This window comes from Nothobranchius furzeri, chromosome 4 (assembly GCF_043380555.1).
Source record: "Nothobranchius furzeri strain GRZ-AD chromosome 4, NfurGRZ-RIMD1, whole genome shotgun sequence".
In the NCBI taxonomy this organism is placed as follows: domain Eukaryota; kingdom Metazoa; phylum Chordata; class Actinopteri; order Cyprinodontiformes; family Nothobranchiidae; genus Nothobranchius; species Nothobranchius furzeri.
In genome coordinates this window covers 3,888,568-3,904,760 of record NC_091744.1, presented here as the reverse complement: position 1 = coordinate 3,904,760, position 16,193 = coordinate 3,888,568, and the positions used below count along the sequence as shown (strand labels likewise).

At 41.5% G+C, this 16,193-nt stretch overlaps 1 protein-coding gene across 4 annotated transcripts in view; it reads right to left on the bottom strand.

Moving 5' to 3' along the window:
• Window positions 1-16,193, bottom strand: part of gne (glucosamine (UDP-N-acetyl)-2-epimerase/N-acetylmannosamine kinase) — a 35,639-nt gene that overhangs the window by 6,284 nt on the left and 13,162 nt on the right. For 2 of the 4 annotated variants that reach the window (XM_015968007.3, XM_015967988.3), the window contains exons 2-13: window positions 9,074-9,097; window positions 8,900-8,974; window positions 8,161-8,309; window positions 7,813-8,059; window positions 7,479-7,686; window positions 6,681-6,833; window positions 6,363-6,575; window positions 5,188-5,275; window positions 1,222-1,432; window positions 964-1,093; window positions 656-877; window positions 309-491 (exon numbers count right to left, since the gene is read on the bottom strand). In XM_015968007.3, the coding sequence (XP_015823493.1) occupies window positions 309-491; window positions 656-877; window positions 964-1,093; window positions 1,222-1,432; window positions 5,188-5,275; window positions 6,363-6,575; window positions 6,681-6,833; window positions 7,479-7,686; window positions 7,813-8,059; window positions 8,161-8,309; window positions 8,900-8,956 (1,861 nt within the window). In that variant the 5' untranslated portion in view covers window positions 8,957-8,974; window positions 9,074-9,097. The remainder of the gene's footprint in view (window positions 1-308; window positions 492-655; window positions 878-963; window positions 1,094-1,221; window positions 1,433-5,187; window positions 5,276-6,362; window positions 6,576-6,680; window positions 6,834-7,478; window positions 7,687-7,812; window positions 8,060-8,160; window positions 8,310-8,899; window positions 8,975-9,073; window positions 9,098-16,193) is intronic. The other 2 variants (XM_015968001.3, XM_015967997.3) reach the window with 1 other exon arrangement.

Here is a 16,193-nt window from a genome sequence, read left to right as displayed (position 1 = left end):
AGCTATAAAACAGACGCAGTAAAACCCAGCCTATTTGTACTCACGGAACAGATGTAAACACAGACTGAATCGTTTCATTGTCATCATTTTAAAGCTAAGTGTTCACTTGCATTTACTGAAAACCAGTAAGCTTTTGGGAAACTGTCCAAATGATGACTTAGGCAGACTGTACTTTAAGCCGTTTTTGTCTGGATTTAACAAATACTAACAGTATATGTACACATCCCAAAGTTACAGCAAAAACTGTAAAATTGATGGAAAATATGTTAAATAGCAGAATGCAATGTGGAAAAAAGATGGTTCCTCACCATCGTTCAGCCTTTTGGCCTCTCTCTGCAGGGCCAAGCCAGACGCATAAGCCTCTATGCACCCACGGCTGCCGCAGGAACACTCTGGACCCTCCAGTGAAACTATAACATGACCCAGTTCAGCAGCACAAAAGGTGCTGCCATGGATCAGCTCATAGTGATGGATGATTCCTCCTCCAATACCTACAGAGGTTTATGTTAGTTTCAGAGCTACATAAAGAAATGTTCAATCCAGTTCATGCTAAATTAAAATGGGAATCATTTGGTTTATTTCTGACTAGAAGGAAAAATATCAACATTCGTAGAAACGTGTAACCCAATCATTTTAAAGAAATTGTTCTCCTTGCCTGTTCCTGTAATGACTGTGACAAAGTTTTCCACTCCCTTGCCGTGACCAAACTTCCGCTCCGCCAGTGCAGCACAGTTCCCGTCGTTGTCGACCCAGACCGGTAGACCCAGAGCGTCTGAGATGGGAGTCCTCAGGTTCACGGATGACCACTCCTGGATCAGCTTCGTAGAATGAAGGACAACGCCTTCCTGAGGATTCACGCGGCCACCCGTCGATATTCCTGAAAAGCACATTTTGAAAGTCTTCAGATAAAATATGTCTCAGCTGGTTTTCATTCAGAAGTCATAGATGTTTGCTTTTTCTTACCAACACCGAGTATTCTACAGTTCAGGCAAACAGCGTCCTGGATGGCAGTTTTGCACATCTGCAAGATCAGATGCATCCGGTCCTCGAAAGTCGTCGGATTGTGTTCTGAGTATTTTTTCACGATGCTGCCCTGGACAGAAATGGAAAAAGAAGAATTTAAAGCTTAGTTAACATTTACTCAAACTACTCAAATATCCCATTTTATTCAACCTTAAAAGACAAAAGGTGTCTGTCCTTAGAACTATTTATGTAACCTACCTTCATGCAGATAATGGCCACTCTGAGATTGGTGCCCCCCAGGTCAACAGACAGAGCACTCTGGGTCTCCAGAATGTGGTCAATGTCCTGAGAGATGGAGTCCTTCACAGGAGGGAAGCAAAAGGTCTTCTGCAGCGGCTCGTCAAGGTCAATGGTGCGCAGAAACTTGAGAATACGTGGAACGGCGTGGCCATCCCCATAGATTTTAGAGCTGGTAGAAAACAAATTATCATGTTTTTACACCATTTTTGCATCATGAGCTTCAACACAAACATGATCAAGGAGAAATGTGCTTTTGTGTTCATATGTGAACTCATAATTTAGCCACCTTCAATGCTTTGGTAATTCTTAATCAAAGGTGTAAATGCACACTTACAACTATTTATTGTTGGGACATTTATTGTGAATTTGAAGACAGGCTAAAAACCAAGCTACTAAATGACTTTAGGATTTGTTTTTCAAAGCACATAATACAAACTTATCACATCTTCTCATGATTTTAACCATCTACTGTTTCAAATATGGAGACTGCGAGGTCATCTACCTCTTCCAATACTCAAAAAAGGTATTCAGACTTGTGAAATATATTCATAAAATGAAAGCATTTCAAATTAGACTAGAAAGAATATAAATAAATGACTGAACAGCAGTAGCTCAGGAGGTAGAGCGGGTTGTCCAGTAATCGGAAGGTTGCAGGTTCAATCCTGACTTCGACCAGAGAATGCTGCTGTTGTGTCCTTGGGCAAGACACTTAACCCGCCTTGCCTGTTGGTGGTGGTCAGAGGGACAGGTGGCGCCAGCCTACAAAACATCCTTGACACCTTGGCTCCATTAAAAACCTGCACTGTGTGTTTTTCCACCTCTGCCCCCTGGTTCACATCTAACCTCAGAACATTAAAAGCTGAAGGACCCCAGCTGGAGCGCCTCTACAAGAGAACGAGCCTCTCTATACACAAAGACCTGTACATCGCCCACCTAGCCCGTTATAAGGATTCTATTTCTCATACCAAATCAGATTACTACTCCAGTCTCATCAACTATAACAACGGAAACTCCAAAACTCTTTTCTCAGTCCTCCATAAAATTTTCAATTCTCCCTCTTTACTACCCCCTCACTTCTACTCCACTGACACCTGTAATAGCATCCTTTCCTTTTTTAACCATAAAATCACCCAAATCCACCAGAGTCTTAGCCCGGCTGACCCCCACGTACTTCCCCCTGACGATCTCACGTTCTTTGAATCCTTCTCAGACTTCTCAGTTCCTGCTGCCTCTTATATCTCGGATTTAATATGCAAATCCAAGCCCACCACCTGTCAGCTTGACCCACTCCCATCCTCCCTGGTTAAATCCTGCCTCTCATCCCTGTTACCCTTCATCTGCTCCATCATTCACGCCTCCCTCCGGACTGGAATCGTCCCCTCAGCCTTTAAAACTGCAGCTCTAACCTGGTTTCTCAAATAGCCCGGCTCAGACCCCAACAATTTCAATAACCTTCGCCCCATCTCCAACTTACCATTTATCTCTAAGACACTTGAAAAATTTGTTGCTAACCAACTACACTCTCATCTATCCAGCAACTTCCTCTACGAAGTCTTCCAGTCTGGTTTCCGCCCCCACCACAGCACAGAAACGGCTCTGATCAAAATCACAAACGACCTCCTTCTTGCAGCAGACTCAGGCCAGATTTCCATCCTCGTCCTACTCGATCTCAGTGCAGCATTTGACACCATCTCACACACAGTTCTACTCCATAGACTATCTGCCATTGGCATTTCAAAAACTCCTCTAAATTGGTTCAAATCATATCTATCTAATCGCACTCAATTTGTCCAACTGCGCACCTTCCGCTCTAACCCCAAGCCAGTTACCTCTGGAGTTCCTCAGGGCTCAGTCTTAGGTCCCCTTCTCTTCATAATCTACTTACTCCCACTTGGCAATATCTTCAGGAAATTTAATATTAATTTTCACTGCTACGCCGATGACACCCAGCTCTACTTCTCTACCCAACCAACCCCCCCGCTCCCTTCATCCTCCTTCATCCAGTTGCCTCACCAAAGTCAAATCCTGGTTTTCTTCTAACTTTCTACAGCTCAACAGCAATAAGACTGAGATCCTCCTCATTGGCACCAAGTCATCTCTATCTAAGACGAGTTCATTCTCACTCAGCTTTGACAACAACACACTTCTCCCCACCGCCAAAGATAAGAGCTTGGGTGTCATCAAGAGAGATCTCCACACAGTTGTTCATGCTTTTGTAACGTCATGTTTGGACTATGTTAACTCTCTGGTATATGGGGTTCCCTCCTCTTCAACAGTATGCCTCCAATTGGTACAGAATGTTGCAGCAAGGTTTTTAACAAACACATACCGGCAGCAACACATCTCACCTGTTTTGGCAAATTTGCACTAGCTTCCTGTTCAGTTTCGGATTAAGTTTAAAATTCTACTGCTGGTGTATAAATCTTTGAATGAAATGGCACCCTTTTATTTGGCGCAGCGTTTAAGCCCCTATGTTCCGGTGCAAACCTTGAGGTCCTCTGACCAGCACCTTCTGCTCGTCCCTCCAGCTCGCTATAGGGCACGTGGCGAATGGGCTTTTTCAGTTTGTGCGCCTAAGCTTTGGAACCAACTCCCCCTGGCGGTCCGACTTGCCCCCTCCCTTCCAACTTTTAAAGTACATCTGAAGACATATTTCTATTCCCTGGCCTACCCAGCTGAGATTGTTTAACCCTTAAGTTTGTCTGTTATTGTAGTGGTTTTTTTAAACGTATTTTTATCTAATGACGCCGCTGTTTTCTAGTTTGGTGATCTGTTACTTTAGTTTTTAAGTGTTTTTATCTATTTTATGCTGCTGTCTTCTAGTTTGGTGTCCTATCTTCTTGTACAGCACTTTGGTTGGTGTAGTCGCTGTTCAAACGTGCTTTATAAATAAAGGATGATGATGATGATCTTAGACAACACCTTATACTTCATTCCTCACATTAACAACACAATAAAAACTGCTTATTTTCATCTCCGCAATATCAATCGGCTCCGCCCCTCCCTCAGTCAGCACTCCACTGCTATCTTGGTCCACAGCCTGGTCACCAGTCGCATCGATTACTGTAATGCCCTCCTCTCCGGTCTCCCTCTAAAATCACTCAACAAGCTAGTTAGTCCAAAATTCAGCTACCTGGATCATCACTAAGACCTCCACTTTTGATCTCATCACCCCTGTCCTGCAACAACTTCACTGGCTCCCTGTCAAATACAGAATTGACTATAAGATACTTCTTCATGCCTTTAAAGCCATCCATAATCTCGCTCCCCCTTATCTCTTTAATCTCCTCCACATGGTAACTCCCACTCGCTCTCTCCGATCATCATCTTCACCTTCCCTGTCGGTTCCTTGCACTCGTCTCTCTACTATGGGAGCCAGAGCTTTCAGCCACTCAGCTCAAAAACTCTGGAACACTCTACCGCCTGACCTCTGCAATATAAACTCTTTCTCAACCTTCAAGTCTCAACTCAAAACTCACATGTTCCGCCTGGCTTAGTCATTGTAACTGTCCTCCTTCCATCTACTCTTTTTAGTTTATTATCCATCGCACTGCTCTGACTCTACCCTTGGGAATTACTCTTGGCACTTACTGTATTTCTTGTTGTTTGTATTGCTTGCTGTTCCTTATATTTTGTCTTGTACAGTGACCTTGAGAGCTTTGAAAGGCGCTTGAAATACAATGTATTATTATTATTATTATTATTATTATTAGTGTATGGCAGGTCTCACCTCCATCAGTGTGCCCCAGGGCAGCTGTGGCTACATTGTAGCTCATCATCACCAGCGTGTGAATGGGTGAATGACTGATTGTGTTTTTAAGAGCCTTGGGGGGTTGTAGAACCCTATGAAGGCGCTATGCAAATACAGACCATTTACCATTTAAACAATGAGTTTTTGCTGTAATCCATACTTAGAGTAAATACCCAGGATATCTTTTTCCAAACTGTAGCTCCAAGGCGTGGTAGATCTTATTATGAGTGTCAGCGTCTCTGACATGTAGAACATTTTCACCTGCAGGCAGAAATGTAACCAGTGAATCAAACAGAATCAGTAAAAGGTGTTTGATACCCTGAGGCCATTCCCCAGAGTTTACGTGCTTAGGTCCATTAAAAGTATTAAAACACTTGTTTAATCAAAACATTGATATTCGGACATCTTACCTCGGATTGGATAACAGCAATGACTCTACCACCGACTCTGTTTGTTCTGCAATGTAGATGTTTTATCTCCACAAGTAACACAAGCCTGGAGGAGTTCTGCTGTGTTGTGGAGTTGCTAATGCTAACGGTTAGCTTGTACTAGCTGAGATGTTCTCTGAGGTTTCCTGGACAATAAACCAACAACAGCCTTCCCCGCCGTGAGTCATGAATGTCGAGTGACAGTGTGATGTACGTTTTTGAAATCCTAGAATTTCACCATCTATGTTCTATCAGACGCTAAAGCAGGAGATAGGTGTAGGAGACTATTTTCATGTTCAGCCTGAGTGAAAAACTCAGAGCGACTGATTATAATCAGAAATATTCATTAAAAACAATTTTTCATTGTTCCCCACCTTTACCAATGTAATGCTCCTGTAGCTCCTGTGCTTTGGGGAATAAAATAAAAGATCTGTAACTGAGAACTCCCTGAACATGCTCTGAAACTGGTTTGTTGGGGAACACACTCGCTCAATGAATGAACTACTGCTGAGGACAATCGTGGCTAAACAGAACTTTATGCTGTAACTATTTTTAAACAAATTTATCAATAATATTCAAACTTATACAAAATAGGTTCCATTGGTAGCAGCTTCTTCAGCAGCATGGCAGCTGATGAGGATGTGAATTTGAGAGAGATGGGAAACATGGAGGCGTTCTGTTGCTGATGCAATTACAGGTGAAGGGAATTTAAACAAACTGAAGGAAATCCATATTTACAGCCTTCTTGACTGATTGAATAAATAAACATGTACTCAATCTTATTTAAATATTAACATTAATAAATGTAGATTTAAATTTAACATTTGTTTAAAAAGTCCTAACAAGCTCTACAACCAGTCGAGGTTAAACTCCTCATTTTGTTCTCTGTTAAAGGTGGAAGGGCAGCAGCTGAAACCCACCAGTTTCTCTGCCAGTTTGCCTCGTTCCCAGGTTAATGACTGGTGTCCCGAAGGCCCCGGCCTCCCGCACACCACAGCTGCTGTTTCCGATCATGCAGCCAGCATGGCAGACGAGCTGGATGAACTGCTCAAAAGGAATGTGCTTCACAGCCCGGAAGTTGGGATGCTGCTCGATGCCCTTCTTTCTCATGACACGCACCATCTCCTTACTTCCTGTTTAGATCAGGGGGAAAAAAAACGTCCTACATTAGCTGCAGTAACTTTATTTTACCATCAAATCAAAACTGGGAACCACAGGAACAAGTATGTGTTTCTTGCCTGCATCAATGTTTGGAAAGAGGATGAGAGTTCTCTTGTTAAAGGAGAGCAGAGCATCCAGCATCAGCCCGTAGATCTTTATAGAGTGCTGGATGTCTGTGGTAACAGGGTGTTGCAATGCCACAATGTAGTCATTGTTCTGCACTTTGTCACCTAGAGAACACAAAAATCAGTGTCACATAATGCATCAAACAGAAGGCAGTCTTTAATTTAGTATCTAAAGCTGCTTAAGCTGCAATGGCAAGCGTTGCACAAACTGTTTTGCAAAATCACAAAAGTTTTACAAAGACGAGGTAAAAATATATCGGACTTTTATAGTGACAAGTTCCAACACACACACACACACACACACACACACACACACACACACACACACACACACACACACACCAAGTTAAATAAACTTAAATCTGCATGTGAGAATGATCTTTTTAGGAAATGTCAAGAGAAGGAATGATGTGAGAGTTTAACAGGTTTGGAGACAAAAGAAGGATCAGAGACTGAAACGCAGTACAGTGTATTCCCATAATACACCGATAACCAAAACAGTCATTTTCTGCTGCTTCTGCACCTCTTGTCCACATGTTGGGAGAGAGAGAGAGCAAATGGAAGAAGTGAACATTCTAGGATGCTATTTTCACCCAAACACTGTGTGTGATGGCCACTAGTGCTAACAAATACACACTTGTTCTCTTGGGGGAAAAAAGACTTTCCAAATAGTTTTGAAACTCATCCGTTGTTTTGATGAAAATTCTTTTTCCTAAACATAACAATGAACAAAACTACGAAAGTATCTACCGAGCCAGCTCCTTATGATGTCCATGTAGTCCTCTCTGTGATGAGACGAAAGCAGCTTGTCGTATGAGGGACATCCTGCCAGGAGGATGCGGGAGTGGTCCTCACACATGGCAATGAGGTGCTGCTCCGCCATGCGTGTGCAGCAGGCATGATAATGGGCCAGTTTACTGATGGCATGGCGGATTGAATCATCAATCGTTCCGCTAACCTTAAAGAGGCAAAGGAGGGAGGCTTTGGTTGAAATTCTTGTACAGGATCAAGCAGAACAGAGAGATAATAGAAGCATATAAACGCTTTCATGATGCAAGATTAAATAATAAAGACATCTTCTGACCTCTCCTCCCTCCAAATGAAGTATTCTGATGTTCATGAGCGCTGCAGCAGTTGCCAAAGCAAGAGCGTCAAAACGGTCACCATGCACCACTAGGATGTCGGGCTGCAGCCTCTGGAGAACGTCGGGGAGTTTCACCAGAGCCAGTCCCACACTCTCCACCATGGCTGCTTCATCCTCTCCTCTAACAATGGTGTGGAGTTTGGAGCCGATGTCGAAATTATCCTGTTCAATCATTCGGAAAGTGTTGCTAGAAAGGAGGAGAAAAAAAAACCAACCAAAGACTGAATAATAAGCTAGAATGAATGCGCTGACTGAGCATCAGTGAGATAGTTTATCTGCTGGCCTTACCCGTAGTCATCGATGAGATGGGAACCAAGAACCACAACTTCCAGTTCAAACTCCTCAGGATGGGATTTAATCCCAAACATGATGGGGGCTAACTTGGAGTAATCTGCTCTGTTGCACGTCGCCACACACACTCGCAGTTTCTTCTTACCCTTCAGCAGTTGATAAACACATAAAAAAATGGTAAGTGGCCTGTCTTTGTATAGCACCTTCTAACCCTCCAAGGTGCTCCATAACACAATCAGCAGGCAAAGAGGGTTTATGTTTATGTTTATTTATTTGGCAGACGCTTTTATCCAAAGCGACTTACAACTTATAACCTAGAGGGCGTGTTGTGATCTGTGGGGGAAACCGGAGTACCCGGAGGAAACCCACGCATGCATGGGGAGAACACGCAACTCCACGCTGAAAGGCCGCAGCCGAGTTTCGAACCTGCAACCTTCGTGCTGCGAGGCAACAGTGCTAACCACTGCGCCACCATGCAGGGTTAAGTGTCTTGCCCAAGGACACAACGACTGCGAGTGACTTAGTGGGTCTTGACCCCACAACTTAACTCCACTGCACAGTCATCGTGCAACAAACATATACAAACTATTTATTTGTTTAAATTTTTGCACAAAAACAAATTATCTCAATATTTTTTAGAAGTTGAACAAAATACAAAAGAAAAAAGTAACTTATTTGAGTCGGACAGCAGCAGCACCAGAAATCTTTTGTCCTCTTATCAACATTAAACACAAACCTGATTTAGTTCTCTTTCCACTTTTTCTCGCTCCATCTTTTCTCTGTTCCTCTGCATTCTCAGAAAGTACAACTCCTGGGGAAACAAAGGCAGAAGAGCGGATGAGGTCTAGTTAAGATTAAGCATGTTATACATCAGTGTTTTTACAGAAATCCATCTAGAAGCCATACTCACTTGACCCTTCCAAGTACTCAGGGTCTGAAGCATGAAAACACAACAAAACGACACTAAAATAACTATAATATTCACATTCACAACACGATAACCTTCAGCATGCTGTACAACAGATTAAAGGTGGCGTTTTGCTACATTAAAGATAAATAAGTTTATTTTTTTTATTTAACTTTTCAACAAACAGCTGAACTGGTCTGGGAATGTATTTGTTAAAATGACCTTTATAGGCTTGGGCGGTACTATGGTAATACCGCATACAGCTGGTGTTTAAAAAGAGCAATGGTAGCAGTGCCATGGAAAAAACGCTGTGCACTTAAGAGATGAGGATTAAATATCAAAAAAGTAAGTTAATGTGTAAAACTGATGTAAAGTGGGATGTGAAAGTTTGAGCAGCCCCGTTATTCTTCATGATTTTCCAGTATAAATCGTTGGTTGTTACGGAAAAAAAATATTCTGTTAAATATTCATATGGGAGACAAAGTGATTTTTGAGAGGTTAAGTAAAGTAAAGTTTAAGTCCCATTAGTCATCACACACTGGTGAAATTCATCTCCGCATGCGAGTCATCCCCATGGGGAGCGGTGAGCTGCAGCTCTGGCTGTGCTCGGGAACTATTTGGTGGTTTTATTTTAAAAAGTACAAGTGGTTTATAGGATTTACAGAAAGTGTGCAATAATTATTATAAAAATAGACAGGTGCTTAAATGTAGGCACCACAAAAAGAAATTTACTCAGTATTTGGTAGATCCTCCTTTTGCAGGAATAACAGCCTCCAGAGGTGGAAAGTAACGAATTACATTTACTTGCGTTACTGTAATTGAGTAGATTTTTTGCGCATTTATACTTTTTTAAGTAGTTTTTAAAATCTGCAATTTTACTTTTACTTAAGTATTGTTTTTTGTAAGTATTGTACTTCGCTACATTTTTTATCTTATCCGTTACCGAGTAAAAAAAACAACATTGAAAAATACTGTCGGCACGGTTCGCACTGGATTCAGACGATGATTCAGACATAACCACAGAAAAGAAAGACGAGAGTACAAACATATACATATGTAGAAGCGTCTTAACGCACTCGAGAGTGATCCAGCACTTAACGAAGTGTCTATGTATATATATGTCTATACTGGTAAGACCCAAACACGAAAGTGCTGCGGACGCTGAAGGCGCGCACCAGAAGAACTGAGTGCTTAAGTTACGAGAGTGTGTGTGTGTTACGGGGTACGAAGGAAAGGATAAGAAACACTGACTACTCGGATGACTGGAGGATCGCCTAAGAAGATCAAAACTTGTGAGAAGGAATGAAGGGATGTCTGAGCGGTCAACAGGTGAGTTGAACTTCTTAGTGTGAAGCATGTGTTCAGTGACCTTACAGTGCAATGAATGATGGGTAGGAGAAGAAAATAGGCGCTAATGGTACGAGAAAGATAGCCTGGCCTGCCAGACTCCTCCTGTTTAATTCACGTCATACACGGCGATGCTCAATTTCTCATAAACAACGAAGACCGCGGCGGAGTTCGCTGCGGCTCTTTCCTCTGTTCTAAATGACTCAGATGTCTTTAAAACCACAAGTAGAAGTGCTAAAAGCATTTCTTCTAAAAAATAAAAGATGTTTGCGCCATTGCCAGACGCTTTTTTTTTTTACTACAACTAGAAATCTACCGCGTGGTGTGGTACAGTCGGGATTTCCTTCTTTTTTCTGATTGGTCATTTTTGAGCTTCCTAGTCCCGCCCCTCAAGTGATCTTCCAGCTAAAAGAAAAACTCAGCAGACTGGAGACTGTCTCCAAGATGTGTCTGCCACTCTTCAGAGCCATTCAGGATGGTGTCCAAAAGCACTTTGGTGAGATGATAGAAGACGCTGCTGCAATCCTTCTTCCAAAGTTCAAGACCACCTGGACTGAGAGGCACGATATCAATGAAGCAGGTAATATTTTATAATTTAATATCATACCTTAATCTGTTTCTTATTCATTTCAATCCTGTCAACATACTTAAAGTTCAATTATACGAGTCTGTCGACACAAATGATAGTATTTGTAAGGCATGTATTACTAAAAACAATTCTTGTTGCATCTTCTATCAAAACTTAATTGCCAGATATATTAAATATGTGTTATGTATTTGTCATTCAACAGGTTTGATCAATATGAGAAGACATCTTCACCAAATGGCAGAGGCTGGGGCGGAGCAAGTCAAGCAACAGTCATCACATCCTACACTCATCTTTGTTTAAAAGTGCTTTTCTGTCCATCGGTCCCAGCGTGCTCTCTATAATTAATGCTTCTCTGGTTTCTGGTCAGGTCCCTGCTTACTTTAAGAACGCTGTAATCCACCTGCTTCTTAAAAAACCGAGTCTCGACCCTTCTCTCCATAGCAGCTTCAGACCCATCTCTAAACTTCCGTTCATCTCCAAGATCTTGAAAAAGGTTGTGGCTAAACAACTCACAGCTGCTCTTGATGAACATAACATCTATGTTAGCTTCCAGTCAGGTTTTCGTAGAGCTCATTCTACTGAAACAGCTCTTCTTAGGGTCTCTAATGACCTTCTGACTCACAGTGATGCAGGGGACTGTTCTGTTCTGGTCCTGCTGGACCTGACAGCAGCCTTTGACACTGTTGACCATCACCTGCTACTGGAGAGGCTGAGAGACTGGGTAGGCCTATCAGGATCTGCCGGGGGGGGGGGGGGGGGGGGGGGTGTCATTCAGGGAAAAGTCATGGGCTTGTGACTATAACCTAATTTATGTTACTAGTTTGCAGTGTAACTGCCTTTGTACTTCAATATGCATATTTGCTCATTTAATAAAAAAAACGGCCACTTTGACATTTATACCCCATTGTCTTTTTTTTAACTATTCAGAAGAGCCCGTCCTTGCACAGTCAAAAAAGTAACTAAGTAACTTTTACTCTGACTACATTTGAAATAAGCTACTTTTTACTTTTACTTGAGTACATTTTGAGGCAGTTAATTTTACTTGTAATTGAGTAAAATTTTATGAAAGTAATTATACTTGTACTTAAGTACAACATTTTAGTACTCTTTCCACCTCTGACAGCCTCTAAACTCTTCCTTTGGCTTCCAATGAGTCTGGATTCTGGCTGGAGGTGTTTTGGACCATTCTTCTTTATAAAACATCTCTAGTTCATTCAGATTTGATGGCTTCTGAGCAGCCCTCTCTCTAACTCACACCACAGATTTTCAGTAGTATTCAGGTCTGGGGACTGAGATGACCATTCCAGAATGTTCTACTTGTTCCTCTGCATGAATGCCTTAGTAGATTTTGAGCAGTGTTTAGGGTCGTTGTCTTGTTGAAAGATCCAGCCCCGGCACAGCTTCAGCTGAGAGAGATGTCACTCTATAACATGCAATGTTGGAGCATGCAGGTTTTTCTGGTAAAAAAATATTATTAATAAGCTGTATTTTTAAATAAAAGTTGTTAATATTATGTGTTATGTTGCTGTTAGCTCGTTCAGTAGTAAGTGTTTGGGATTCAGTTTCTGAACGGTAGTTTTACGTTGTAATTTTTAATTAGTGACGGCAATACCGTACTGTGGTAAACTGTGGAGGAAGTTTAACGGTATTAAAACTTGGATACCGCCCAAGCCCTTTAAGAACATTTTGGTGTTCAATGTAAATTTGTTTCCCTCAAATCTGGTGACTTGAAGTCCGCTGACGTGGCTGAAGTCATGTTCTTTGCCAGAAATACACGTTAAGACTTTAAACTCGCCTGTCCTGAATTCTTCATGACAGTTGTCTTTGTGTCAACAGATTTACGTCGAACATAATTTCCACTTCTCTAAGCTTTCAAACAACTATGTTAATGTGTGACTAGCGCACCACACCCTGCAATTATAGACAAATATTTACAGTAATACAGGCCGTTTACAATTTGAGATTTAATCCTCTTTTACGGTGAATACTTATAGACTAATGCTACGTTATAAGTCCACTTCCTGTTATTTGTAAACATGGATGACCGTAAACGGTTATAAAAGCACAAGACTTTCTGTAAAAATAGTAAATTTCTAAATTGTAAATTTTTTTTAATTGTCCAGTCTTTAGAATTTCCTTTGTGAAATTAATACTTTTTTCAGGTTTGAAAAGCTGCAAACGTGATGCGACACTGAGCTCACCTGTGTCTGTTTTGCATCAACTGGAATTTTTTATTATCTTTAATTCAATTTCATTTTTAAGCCACTTTCCATCACACAGATCAGATCATTAAAATGCTAGTTTGATTTTTGCATTTTCATGGACAATAACAAATCTGGAGCAAATGACAGGTTTACTGTATTTGTTGAAGAGCATTTTATCATTTGGTGTCTTTGGTCTGAGGACGTCCTGCTCCAACCAAACCTGTTCCAGCACATCTTAGTCTCCGTCCTCAAACGGAATACCTTATCAGGAGTTACCTGACCTTCATCCTGGACACAAACAGCTTTCACTAAAAAATAAAACATTTTGACAGCAGGAATCAGGGTGTTTTGTGGGTCCTTTGGTCACTATTATCAGTTTTAACATCAGGAACTGGAACCAAAACAGTGCACTTGCACAGAAAACAGCTCTGCTATGAAAGAAGATCATTTAAAACAATTCTGATCCTTGGATGAAAGCGTATTCGTTGAGTATTCTCTGTAATTTGTGTCTTTTCACTGCTAAATGCTCATGCAGAGTATTTGGTCTAAAATGTCAATAAAACAACTGCAACCCCAGTGGGAGTGTGAAAGATTTTGAATAAAACCACACAGATAACTTTGTGTTTGCCTTAGTTTTGTAGGAAAGAGAAAGCAAAAGCCTCATTGCAAGAATTTTTGAGGCTTTTAAATTACTGGCTTTAATTAGTTTTACAACTTAAGTTGGAGCAGTCCATCACTTCATTGTGACAGAAGAGAGGCACGCCCTCACCGTGCGTAGGTGTGTGTTCCAGCATCCGTCATGGTGACTTTACTAATTACAGGTCTGTACATGTTAAACATTCTTAAAGTTTAGAGTGAGTATGTGTTCTAGAGTCACTGCACTGTTACCAGAGATTAAAGTGTTATTGTTGGAAATCACCACGGTGGTTTCAGCAGTTCGTAGCAGCATGAACACGTATATCTGCTGTGCTGCTGGAATCTGACTCGTTCACAATGATCTCTAGAGACTGTGAAGGACTTTCTGGTTTTACAGAACCCGTCTGACCTGCTGCAGCTGTAATAATCAAGTAGGAGCATCATCACATCAGCAGATTTACCCTCTAACCTTAGAGGAAAGGTTATTTAGACATTTTTTGCTTTAAAAATTAGGTGCGACAAACCAGAAAAACACACTTACATTTCGATGCACACTTTAAAAACCTATGCAGACCTATATAGACCCCCACCAAGCACATTAAGAAGTTCTTTGTGATTTAACAGAAATATCCTAAGACGTGTGGTATGTTGCACAGATGACAGCTGATTTGTGTGGCATATTTGGATTTGCACATAGGGCGTGTGACTGTGTTCTCATCATTAATGGTGGATTAACGCCTGAAGTAAATATGTACACTCCATGCTGTCCAGGACATGGCAGGGCGGATGTTGGGACAGGGCTGTGAAAAAGCATCCGCTCCTTACAGATTATTTCCATTTTTGCTTTCTTGACACTTTTGGTATCAACTGGCATTACAATGTCATAAAAAGAAAACCCGATTGAACACAAAAAGTTTGTACAAAATATTACAGTTCCACTAGCCCAGGGGTCTGCAACCTGTGGCTCTGGAGCCACCAAGTGGCCCTGTGGACCTAGAAGTGATAACTACTTATTCATATTTGTGATATTCTAGACATAATAAAAATGTAGGTTTAAGGAGATTTGGGTTTTTTTCCCCATGTAGTTGAATTTTTACAACAGAATAAACATTTTCAATCTATTTATAATTTTATATCATTTTCCAGAAATATCTGAAATGGTAAATGACCTGTATTTGACATAGCACCTTCTAGAGTCCTAGGACCCCCCACCCCCCACCCCCCCAAGGTACTTTACAGCACAATCAGTCATTCACTTATTCACACAATAATGGTGATGAGCTACAATGTAGCCACAGCTGCCAGACTGATGTACACGGGCACCACCAGTCCCTCTGACTACAGACGTAGAAAAAAAGAAAGAAAACAATCTTTTATAAGTGCCTCTCAAGATGAAAATCACCAGACTCTTCACAGGAACAAGACATTTTAAATATAAAAAATCTTTTTTTTAAAGATTAAAAGATGCGGTTACAATGAGAAGAAATTGTGATTATAAAATGTAAAGAGAGAAAATTAATATGAAGGAGGGAAACCAGTGGGTCCCGGGAAAGGTGGAGTAGAGTAAGGAGAGGGTGAGGACGAAGGCCAGCTTGAACAAGTGAGCTTTTTAAAAGGAGATCACTGAGTCCACTGATCTCAGGCTCAGGAGGAGAGAGTTCAAGAGTCTGGGGGCCACAGCAGCAAATGATCTGTCACCTTTGGTCTTTAGCCTGGTGCGCTGCACAACCAGTAGGCTTTGGTCACTGGACCTCAGGGACCTACTGGGGGTGTAGGGACTGAGATGATCACCAAAGTATGATGGTGCTTGTCCATGTAAGGCCCTAAAAACCAGACGCAGTATATTGAAATGAACCGGGGTGATGTAGGTGTATTTTGGCGATTTGGTCAGAAGGTGAGCACAGGCATTCTGAACCACCTGTAGACGGTTCACGGAGATTTTGCTCAGACAAGTGAAAAGAGAGTTGCAGTAGTCTAAGAGTGAGGCGATGAAGGTGTGGAAAACAATCTCAAGTTCAGCGCGTGACAGAATGGGAGTCAGCTTAGCAATTAGGGATGTCCTGATACAACTTTTTCCACTTCTGATACGATACCGATATTGCAGCCTTCAGTATTGACCGATACCGATATCAATCTGATATGATATCAGCGTGAATCTTACACACTTTTACCTTTTTCGTAGTGTGGAATGTATGAAAGGCTTGATCAAGTGATTTTACTCAATCGGAGAACAAGAGCCAATGACAGTAAGTATTAAAAAAAATGACAATTTTTTTCTTAAAGGAGCATGGGGCAGGATGAAGAAACGAAACTCATTAGCGACGCACTCGGCGCTGTGAGTAACTGC